Here is a 12092-nt window from a genome sequence, read left to right on the forward strand (position 1 = left end):
AGGTACTAAACGATATCATACCCGCCATCGATAAAAGACAGTACTGTGCAGCCGTCTTCATCGACCTCGCCATGGCTTTCGACTCTGTCAATCACCATATTCTTATTGGCAGACTCGATAGCCTCGGTTTTTCGGATGACTGCCTTGCCTGGTTCACCAATTACTTTGCAGACAGAGTTCAGTGTGTCAAATCGGAGGGCATGCTGTCCGGTCCTCTGGCAGTCTCTATGGGGGTGCCACAGGGTTCAATTCTCGGGCCGACTCTTTTCTCTGTATATATCAATGATGTTGCTCTTGCTGCGGGCGATTCCCTGATCCACCTCTATGCAGACGACACCATTCTATATACTTTTGGCCCGTCATTGGACACTGTGCTATCTAACCCCCAAACGAGCTTCAATGCCATACAGCACTCCTTCCGTGGCCTCCAACTGCTCTTAAACGCGAGTAAAACCAAATGCATGCTTTTCAACCGATCGCTGCCTGCACCCGCATGCCCGACTAGCATCACCACCCTGGATGGTTCCGACCTTGAATATGTGGACACCTATAAGTACCTAGGTGTCTGGCTAGACTGCAAACTCTCCTTCCAGACTCACATCAAACATCTCCAATCGAAAATCAAATCAAGAGTCGGCTTTCTATTCCGCAACAAAGCCTCCTTCACTCACGCCGCCAAGCTTACCCTAGTAAAACTGACTATCCTACCGATCCTCGACTTTGGCGATGTCATCTACAAAATGGCTTCCAACACTACTCAGCAAACTGGATGCAGTTTATCACAGTGCCATCCGTTTTGTCACTAAAGCACCTTATACCACCCACCACTGCGACTTGTATGCTCTAGTCGGCTGGCCCTCACTACATATTCGTCGCCAGACCCACTGGCTCCAGGTCATCTACAAGTCCATGCTAGGTAAAGCTCCGCCTTATCTCAGTTCACTGGTCACGATGGCAACACCCATCCGTAGCACGCGCTCCAGCAGGTGTATCTCACTGATCATCCCTAAAGCCAACACCTCATTTGGCAGCCTTTCGTTCCAGTACTCTGCTGCCTGTGACTGGAACGAACTGCAAAAATCGCTGAAGTTGGAGACTTTTATCTCCCTCACCAACTTCAAACATCAGCTATCCGAGCAGCTAACCAATCAATGCAGCTGTACATAGTCTATTGGTAAATAGCCCACCCATTTTCACCTACCTCATCCCCATACTGTTTTTATACTGTTTTTTATTTATTTACTTTTCTGCTCTTTTGCACACAAATATCTCTACCTGTACATGACCATCTGATCATTTATCACCAGTGTTAATCTGCAAAATTGTATTATTCGCCTACCTCCTCATGCCTTTTGCACACATTGTATATAGACTGCCCATTTTTTTCTACTGTGTTATTGACTTGTTAATTGTTTACTCCATGTGTAACTCTGTGTTGTCTGTTCACACTGCTATGCTTTATTTTGGCCAGGTCGCAGTTGCAAATGAGAACTTGTTCTCAACTAGCCTACCTGGTTAAATAAAGGTGAAATAAATTAAAAAATACATTTTAAAAAAAGTCTGGCTTTGTTATGGCGGTTTTGGAGTAGTGGCTTCTTCCTTGCTGAGCGACCTTTCAGGTTATGTTGATATAGGACTTTAACTGTTGATATAGATACTTTTGGATCTGTTTCCTCCAGCATCTTCACAAGTTCCTTTGCTGCTGTTCTGAGATTGATTTGCACTTTTCGCACCAAGGTACGTTCAACTCTAGGAGACAGAACGCGTCTCCTTCCTGAGCGGTATGACGGCCTCGTGGTGTTTACATGGTGTTTACACTTGCGTACTATTGTTTGTATAGATGAACGTGGTACCTTCAGGTGTTTGGAAATTTTTCCCAAGGATGAACCAGGCTTGTGGAGGTCTACAGATTATTATTATTTATTTTTTTCTGAGGTCTTGGCAGATTTTCCCGTGATGTCAAGCAGAGAGGCACTGAGTTTGAAGGTAGGCCTTGAAATACATCCACAGGTACACTTCCAATTGACTCAAGTGATGTCAATTAGCCTATTAGAATAGCCATGACATCATTTTTTTGAATTTTCCAAGCTGTTTAAAGGCACAGTCAACTTCTGACCCACTGGAATTGTGATACAGTGAAACAATCTCTGTAAACAATTGTTGGAAAATTACTTGTCATGCACAAAGTAGATGTCTTAACTGACTTAACAAAACTATAGTTTTTTTAACAAGACATTTGTGGATTGGATGAAACGCTTTGGTTGGAGTCATTAACTAGTTTATGTAATCTTCCGACTTTAGCCTCGCTACTGTTATTTTACTGCTGCTCTTTAATTATTGTTTACTTTTATTTTCAATTTTTTACTTCTACAATTTTTTTTACTTAACCCATTTTTCTTAACTTCTTAAAGCATTATTGGGTGAGGGCTCTTAAGTAAGCATTTCACCTGTTGTATTCTGCGCATATGACAAATAAATCAAATTGGATTTGACTGTCTTCGAATGTCATTCTACTTTTTGGTCTTATGTAACAGATGTTTCTTTCTGTTCGTTAAATGTCCGCTTGACAGTTTGAAAGCTTTTTATTTGACAGTTAAAAAAAAGACCCATTACATTTATTTTTATTTATCACTGGGATTGCACAATAGTTGGCCTTATTTCCATTCTAGTCACTTTTTTCTTTTACATAAATACATATACAATTACATACTGTTGCTACAGACACAGAGATGCTTGACCTCCAAATGAGTGTGAGGGAGTTCTTACATCCTTGTTTTGGCTGGGCTGTAGCTTCAAGTATTCTGTTGATGCTTGGTGCTGCTGGTGAACCATTATGTTGGGGCGGCAGGTTGCCTAGTGGTTAGAGCATTGGACCAGTAACCGGAAGGTTGTATGATTGAATCCCTGAGCTGACAAGGTAAAACTCTGCCCCTGAACAAAGCAGTTAACCATTAACTGTTCCCTGGTAGGCCGTCATTGTAAATACAAATTTGTTCTTAACTTGACTTGCCTAGTTACATTTTTTTTATTATTAAATAAATAGTGCACAACTTTTGCGGTTAGATTCCCATGTACTAAATAAGAATACAAGTTAAATGGGTTTCCATCTCATTTTCAACTCTAGACGAACTGATGGTTTTACCACAAAATGTTGCGTAGGTATAGTGAATGTGCCCATTCTGGTATTTGCACGTGTGCTCCAGCCAACAGCTCGCAGATACAATGCAGTTAAAGCCAGCTAGATAATTTGTCTAACAGCAGCCAAGCATCATTGTCACATAAGACCCTCAGTATTTATTGAAAGGAGCATCAAGCTCATCACCTTGCACTTTCACCACCCAGTGAAGTTCATCATATTTCATCTGTAGCCTAATAAACTGCATGCTTTCTCATGTCTTGACCTTTTTTATCCGACATGAACTTTACTCGCATGAAATGGTTGAATGGAATTATATTTTGAACGGATGTGCGCATGTATACATGTAGCCTAATCAGATGAACATTGTGATTGGTTGTGTTTATGCCACATATAACTTAAAAAGTGAAATGGTAAATATTTAGGGTATATTGAAGTGTTAGGTGCATGAGGAATAGGGGCTCAGATTGGAGGCAGTGCACTCCTTAAGCTTTCCTGAATAACTGGGCTAGCCAGGAGCATGTGGGGCCACATTATTATAGTACGTCTTGGGAGAGTGAGGATCTGCAACAGGACATTTCCATATCAGAAGTAAAGATACAGCCAGATTGGCCTGCTGCTTGTGCCTTTTTAGACCTTGTTAAACAGTTGAGTAAACCCACAACTCATCCAAATGGAATGAAACATTAAAATCAGAGTGCTTCTGCGCTGTAATTCAAATGAATTTTCACTGCAGCCTTGAGTAGAATTTTGTACTATTGAAAACAATAATTAAATTGTGTGTAGCCTGTCAGCCTACTCATCCAGACTATGACATTAAATTCTCCCAGCAGCTAGCTAGCTACAAGGCTCTGCTTTTTTTAGCTTGCTAAATGAATACATATTAGTTAAGCTAGCCTATTAGCCACGTTATGACATGATCATTGCCTTGTCGAGTTTGATGGGTTTGAGATTCCCAGACTTTTTGTATTTTCGTCCAGAATTATGAGTGAGTGCCAACTGAGTGGCAAGCAGCAAATAATGTAGCTTGCCAGCTGTGATTTACAACCGAACAGCAATATTTAGTGGACTACCAAGCAATGTATTGGGGCATTAATCTATTCTGCCAACAATGTCAGACTATAAGCAATGGAGTTTTGACTCAAATAGAGCCTATTTTTAAAACCTTTTATGAAGTTGGTGAATTTGATATTTTGGGCTGATAATGTTTTTTTCCTTACAGTATCTGCCAAGTAGCTAAAAATGGTGTCAGTTGCACTTTAAGAGCTGTACAGTCTCTTTACTCAAGTTTTCTGTTGGATTGCGTTTCCTGCTTGTCAATACCTTGACTGTTTAATACCCAGTGAAATTCTAGCTCCTAAAAGTTTGGTTCATTGGTCCCCTTCAGCAGTGGCTGTTTTGTTGGGGAGTGAACTGGTCTGTGATTTAGATGGTGTAAGAGCCCACCTTAGAGCACTCAGAAAGGGCCCAAGAGTCTGTGTCTAGGATTATGGAACTCTGCACCGGTTAACACTCTTCCCTCCAACAGTACCGCAATCAGACTGGCTCTCCGGCCAATCAGTCTCCAACCTCCCCAGTCTCCAATCAAGGCTTCTCCCCTGGCGGCTCGCCTCAAGTAAGGGCGAAACCACCAAGACGCTTTGTTGGGGAGGGTTTTTTGCAAAAAATTGGCTGTAATTGGTCTAGCTGCTGCTCATCCCAGCCTCTCACTCCCCTCCATGGTGTCAGCAATCACATCCCCATCTCCTCTCCTCCAGACCACTGCTCGCTGTCTGCTTATCATATTGGCTCAGGTCTTTGAGTGTTGTCGCATAGCAGCTTTTTGTGTTTTTGCTTGAACCCAATATACACGGAGTGCGCAAAACATTAAGAACACCTTCCTAATATTGAGTTACACCACCCACCTCTACAAGGTGTCAAGCATTCCATGGGGATTCTGGCCCATGTTTACTCCTATGCTTCCCACGGTTGTCAAGTTGGCTGGATGTCCTTTGGGTGGTGGACCATTCTTGATACACATGGAAACTATTGAGTGTGAAAAATCCAGCAATGTTGCCGGTCTTGACACAAACTGGTGCGCCTGGCACCTTCTACCATACCCTGTTCAAAGGCACTTCAATATTTTGTCTTGCCCATTCTCCCTTTTTGAATGGCACATACACTATCCGTGTCTCAATATTCTCAAGGCTTAAAAATCCTTCTACTTTGTTATGAAGTGGATTTAACAAGTGACACCAATAAGGGATCGTGGCTTTCACCTGAATGCACCTGGTCAGTCTAATTTACGGAAAGAGCAGGTATCCTTCATGTTTTGTACACTCAGTGCATGTCCTGTGTATTTGCAGCACCTACATAGAACCTTAATTCTGATTATTTTTTGTTAGTTCAACACGTTGATAGCAGCTTTGGTTGTTTCCTGTTTTACGTGGCCTTGTTTCCAGCATATTTTACAAAAAAGTGCCAGAGGTTTGGGAAATAGGTTTGACCTCTTTCTAGTTCTGTTCCTCTGAAAGTGTCTGATTCCATGTACTGTAACTAGCTGTAAAAATGTAATCTTCCACCAACTTATTGTGCTGTTTTTTTATCTTCTATTGTGTTACTGAATGCCAAAGTTTGTTTTATATTGGCCAACTTTGACAATCAATACATCCTTAAAGTGGATAAATCACAAAATGTGTCAAATGGTAAATATTACTGGACCTAGTCAGTTTTGAAGGCATGAAACAGCAGTGGGGTTGCGAGTAGAAACTACAGAAGCCAAATAACCTCACCCCACAGGAAGCCAAGTTAGCTACTGTAGCTAGCCAAAGTCATTTGCATTTATTTGCTGTCGTTAGTGCTACAGCATTGTTTTGCTAGCTTACAATATCATACCTCTAAAAATGACAAGATGGCGATTGTGACATTTCTATATTCTAAATGAAGGCCTATTGCGCCATATTTGTATAATGTTAGGGTTCACATCTTACTGATGAAACATTTATGTGGATGTGGCTCTTGTTAATCATGCTGTGTCTATGGTAATTTTGGGCCTGAATAGGCATTATGAAGTGTTGTGAGATGTTGGTGTTTGTGCCATCATGAACAGCCATTTACCTAACAGTAATTGAATGGCTTGTGAATTGCCTCATGCCTTTTGTGATGTCTCATGACTGTAATGTTCCCTTATATCCCTCAGATACCCAAGAAAAGGCTTTACCCATTGTCTGTAAGTCTATTAGTTTTCATAACCCTTTTTTTGTTGTTTTACTTTAATCAGATGTCCAATGTCTCTTTCAGCACATTCCAGTGGTGGGCAGTATATTTGGGGATTCTTTCTACGACCAGCAGCTAGCATCAAGGCAGACCAATGCTCTCTCCCATCAGGTGACTTAACCCACACCAAACTAGGCCATGGATTTCACAGCCACTACATCCCCACATATTACAACTTGTGCCTGATCTGTGTTTTATTCCCTAACTTGACCTATTACATGTTTTGTTTTTTTCACTTGCTTAGCTCGAACAGTTCAATATGATTGAGAACCCGATCAGCTCCAATAGCCTGTACAGCCAGTGCTCCACCCTCAACTACACACAAGCAGCTATGATGGGCCTCACAGGGAGCAGTCTGCAGACGTTGGGCTACGGTAGCCATGGCAACATCCCAAACATCATCCTCACAGGTACCGAGCAGCAGCTGAGTCTATTAGAGAGCCTGTCATGTAATTCAACTTAGTCGGGCACTGTACACACCTATTAAAGTTATTTGTTCATCCTGGCTTGATTAGTCAATTGTTTTATGAAGTTTGGCCAGTATGAGTAAAACGTGTTTTGTAAGATTAATTGTATTTAGTTTCTTGTTACAGATCATTTGGGGTGAAGACTGTTACTTGAAGTAATACTGTTAATTAACTAGCAGCTGCTTTGATTTAACGAATGTCAAATGTTTCCCTAATTGTTGCGTTTTAGTGACAGGCGAGTCTCCACCCAGCCTCTCTAAGGAGTTAACCAACTCACTGGCCGGCGTCGGAGATGTCAGCTTCGACGCGGACTCTCCGTTCCCATTGGACGAGCTGAAGATCGACCCCCTCACCCTGGACGGACTGCACATGCTCAATGACCCCGACATGGTTCTGGCCGACACTGCCACTGAGGACACGTTCAGGATGGATAGGCTGTAATACAGAATGCTGTCAGTGGCCAACGACAAAAAAGAACCCTAGGAAGAAAGGGAAACCAGGCATGGCCATTCAGCTATTCAACCTCGCACTCACCCTCAAGTCCTTTGAAATGATGAGCCACCAAAACCCATTGTGGAGAAGGACATGCAATGGCTTGTTAAGGTCAGGAATGGAATTGTTGTAATTTCCAATGAGATTGTTGGTTGGTCAGTGCTTTGCTAGCTTGCTGCGTTAACTATCTCTAATTTCTTACCATATATCCCACAGTGTCACACTTGATAAAAGATTGTATATCTCCTTTTTATTTTGTTTTTTACTTTTCTACAAATCTACATGCATTTAAAAAGCGAAAAGCCACTAGGAAGGTGAGCTGCACCATGCCTATTATCATTCCTTACCAACCATATAAGCTTTATACTTCACACTCAAAGCTTTATTTTTATTGACAACCAAATGTTAATGTTTGCATTATGCGTATGATGGATTTTTATTTATTGAAATATTTATTACTTCAGTTGAATGTTTCAAAATGTGTTTGAGTTTGAAACCAATGTCTCTGCTCTAACTGTATTGTGCAAACTGCACTGATTATGGATCTATTAATTTAAGTTACATATTTATGTATTGAGCTGCTCTGTTAAACTTAAGGAGTACAAATCCTCCCCATGTTTGCTCTTACGGTTGCCAGTTGCAACGACATCTCACTAGATATAATCAGATAAGGCCTCTTAAAATATAGGATAGGATCTGCAATTGTGTTTTCATCACTTACATGGGCCCGCAATCGTTGGGTTTCATCTTGTGCCAATGCTGTTTTTAAATGTATCTTAACTAATGAAAAACATATTCAACAGATGCTTATAAGCTTAAGCAAATGTGACAATGGAAACATGGAAAATGCAAATACCCAAACTAGATGGCCATAATTCTCCTTTGCATGTAAATCCAGATTGAATGCCTCCTGAAAATCTGAAGGATACAAACTCCTTAGAAACCTGTTGAACTTGTCACTGTGAGATCACCTGATTTTGCCTTACATATTGAGTATTGTACTGTTTTTAAGCGTAACTAATGTGACAGTGTATTTTCTTAACTTCTAACATTTTCTTGTATTTGAGAGGAATTTTAAATCCTAGTCAGTGACAATATTTGTGGTTATGTAGTGTAAAGTCTGACAAATCACTGTACTGTATTTTGTACTGGTACACTTTCTAAATGAGTTATAGGTGTTTTGTAAAAAAAAAAATTAAAAAAGGAAATGTTGATTTCAAATTTGTGATGGAGAGTGCAAATATGGGGAGGCTTTCTTCTCCTTAAAGGGAAACTTACAAACGCAAATACAATTATTTTGGTAGACAATTGTTATGATAAAAAACAATGTTACTTAGAATTCATATTTGGTTCTTCCCTCCAGATTAGGGGCTGGTAGAAAATTATTTGAACCATTCCATTTTATGCTCCTAGCAAAATGAGTCCCAAAACACATGTAGAACTTTGCAAAAGAGGTTCAAATGGGCAGAGCTTTCGTCTATATGCTAACTTGTAGAGCTGAAATACTTTAACTTTTTATTTTACTCTATCTTTCCCTCTGTTTCATATTCTGACATTTCCGTTTTGAAAACTAATATAGCGAGCTGGAAGTAAGTGAAGAGCAACTTGGCTAAATTGGATGTTTCCTTATATTGGCTGAGAATGTGTCAACCATTTAGTGTCAAGTGTCAACCATTTATAAAGAACACAATATTACATTTTTTTGTTTTTCTCAACATTTGACATTTTTATACTGTAGCTATGTTTGATCATGTTTCTACTGTACTGTGTGTATATACAGAAAATGTTAATGTTACTTTTTAACTAAATCCCAATGTGGGAAGAGACATAGTTCCCCAACTATGAGTTAATGATAAGTACAAATATATATTTGAGAAAGAGTATTTGATTCTTACGCAAATCGGAAATGAGAAATCATACCATTGTATCACTAGAATATGTAGAAATGAATCGGTTGTATAAAAAACTGTTTGAGCCAAACTGCAATACTCCAGTATGCTACTTTCTACAGTGCCATCCAGATTAATTCGCTGCAAAATATTTTTTTCATTTTTGTTTGTCTGAACATTTTCCAAAATGTGCATTCTGATATCCTGTACATAGGCTATAGCTGAAACAAAATGACCGCATGACAAAAATGGAAGTGACCCTCAGAAAAAGGCCTTCAAATCAAGTGTTTGGTCACACATATTTAGCAGATGTTATTGCGGGTGTAGCGAAATGCTCGTTTTCTATACAGTTTTGATTTAAATTGCGCTCTACAATGTAGTAAAAACAGAAAACACCACATCAAAAATGATGCATGTGTCAGTTGTTCCTAATGATTCATGTAAATGGTTACTTTTCAGATGACTGTGTTGCCTCCATTTATGCATAATGCTGGCGCATTGCTGAAATAAGAATGTATTTGTTTAAGGTCTTGGAATTTCTGTTTCAACAAATGACATAAGCCAAAAGCATTTTTCTTGAATATCTCTTACTACCATCCATTTGTTGTTCAATTGAATTGGAAATTCACATTGCGTTCTCCTCAAATAATCAAATCAAAACGATGGATGTGGATAAAAGCCAAATATTTGATGTGATTTATAGCATGCATGTTGTAATTAGTTTGCAACTTTTTGTCTTCAAATGACCACCCAAATTACTGGGCTACAAGTGTGAACTGAAAGGGAAAAATGATGGAATCAGATGTTGTGCATCTTTTCCATTTTAAGACAGAGGCCCACACTGAATAGCTGGAGCTACAGAACATTAGGCTTGCGCCATGGACTCCACTTGACATTAGACCACAATATAACATCTTTGGACAAATTTAGATTTTGGAGTGAACTGTCATTTTACTAGCCTGGCAAGAGTGGAGAAAAAACAGTTTCACTAGCTACTTAAATATGCTGCTTACAGTAGCGGTCAAACTTGGCACTGTTTACGATCTTTAAAAAATAAGTTAATTGTAAAAACTGTTGGTTTAAGTGTATTTGTTTGATTTACATCTGCACATGACCAAGAGAGAAGTTAAAAATCTCAATTTCATTAAGTCCAAAAATTGATGGACTGAATTATTCAAATGAATTTGGTTGGAGGCAAGTGATTTCTCTTTTACTGTGTAATTGTTCACCTATGGTAAGTTGCAGGTGCCTACAGGGTAAAAGAAAATAGCCATTCAAACCATTTTGAAAAGAGAACATTCTGCTCCATTGCACTCAATTGTAAAGTGCCTATATATTTGACTGTACTCTCTTTGCAGTAAAACTTGACTGTCAAGAGAGCTTACTGTCAGTTGCATGACATGACAGATGTTTATAAGTAGTCCCTATTGCTGATACGGGTTTATTGAAAATGATTCAGCACTATCATGTTGACTTCAGCAGTATGCGTATGAACTATGGCTAGCTAGCTATCATAAATTGAGGCATGTTTTGAAATCAATTCTAAACACATCAGTTACTGTGACTGCATACAGTAAGACATATTCTATGTAAGGTTTAACAAACATGTTTGTATTGTATGTGTTCGTTCTTATTCTGTTGCTTTCTCACTTTAGTTATGGTCACCTGCCTTGTGAACAGTGACTGTTCTGTCAATGCTGACTGTTTTACCCCAAATTTGAAGAAAGCGTATATTCTTTTCTCTTTGTAAAGCCGGTCATTTTAAATGTGACTTGGAAGCATATTCCTTATTTTGGGATGCAAAACCAGAAAGGGCTTATTCCAATGCAGCTTGTTTTCCCATCGTGTTAAAAAAAAGAAATAGCACTCAATATATTGTCGCTCAATATACCATACTGCTCTGCATATGCATGGGAAGTGGAAATCTAATAAGGTGATGTGGACTCCTGTGTTGACAGTAGTTATTGAAATCAACTGGGAGGGTAGGGTAGCCTAGTGGTTAGAGCGTTGGACTAGTAACCGGAAGGTTGTGAGTTCAAACCCCCGAGCTGACATGGTACGAATCTGTCGTTCTGCCCCTGAACAGGCAGTTAACCCACTGTTCCCAGGCCGTCATTGAAAATAAGAATGTGTTCTTAACTGACTTGCCTGGTTAAATAAAGGTTAAAAAAAAATTTTTATCTTGATTCTCACTAAGTATACTGTCACTGCCTGAGGACCTGTCACCACAATTTCCCTCAACTAATAAGGTAAACATTGAGCAATTGCAAAGGAACTTAATCTCAAGTGAATGAAGAATTTGGTTTTGTTACCCATACTTTAAATGCATTAGTATGAATCCATATAATTGCCTCTAGGACAGTTGATGTTGGAAAAACTAAAATTACACTTTTGGATAGTATTTTCAGTTAGTAATGTAAAGAAAAACTCTTCTTGGTCAGCTTTAAGTGGGTATCACATATTTAACCATTGTCCTGTAAATCATATTCAGAGATGTATTTCTTTGTTGCTATGTGAAACTACGTATGTGGCCCATTTGTAAGATGAAACTTGAATGTGGATGGCACATTTTTCCTGTACATAGTCTCAATATCAAATAAAACTAATTTTCACCAAGGTTTACTAAATGTGTGACATTTGAACTATATATATATTGTCCTTATTCTGTTATTTCTATTTTGTAAACTATATTTCTGTGTGTTTTTTTTTAATTGAATACCTGTGCATGTTCGTGATTTCAGTTCCTAACTTTTTATCAGCATTCAAAGCAGTTGCTCAAGGCGTCACAGTTTCAGTCTAGTTAGTAGTAGGATGACTTTCCATCACAGTTTCAGTCTAGTTAGTAGTAGGATG

General features: G+C 39.1%; 1 protein-coding gene across 2 annotated transcripts in view; it reads left to right on the plus strand.

The window, feature by feature from the left end:
* Positions 1 to 11861, plus strand: part of LOC123998153 (CREB-regulated transcription coactivator 1-like) — a 37414-nt gene extending 25553 nt beyond the window's left edge. The window contains exons 11-14 of one of the 2 annotated variants that reach the window (XM_046303126.1): positions 4665 to 4751; positions 6416 to 6502; positions 6636 to 6801; positions 7088 to 11861. In XM_046303126.1, coding sequence (XP_046159082.1) covers positions 4665 to 4751; positions 6416 to 6502; positions 6636 to 6801; positions 7088 to 7299 — 552 coding nt within the window. In that variant the 3' untranslated portion in view covers positions 7300 to 11861. The remainder of the gene's footprint in view (positions 1 to 4664; positions 4752 to 6415; positions 6503 to 6635; positions 6802 to 7087) is intronic. The other variant, XM_046303135.1, reaches the window with a different exon arrangement.
* The last annotated feature ends 231 nt before the right edge of the window (positions 11862 to 12092 follow it).

Source organism: Oncorhynchus gorbuscha, linkage group LG02 (assembly GCF_021184085.1).
Source record: "Oncorhynchus gorbuscha isolate QuinsamMale2020 ecotype Even-year linkage group LG02, OgorEven_v1.0, whole genome shotgun sequence".
Lineage (NCBI taxonomy): Eukaryota > Metazoa > Chordata > Actinopteri > Salmoniformes > Salmonidae > Oncorhynchus > Oncorhynchus gorbuscha.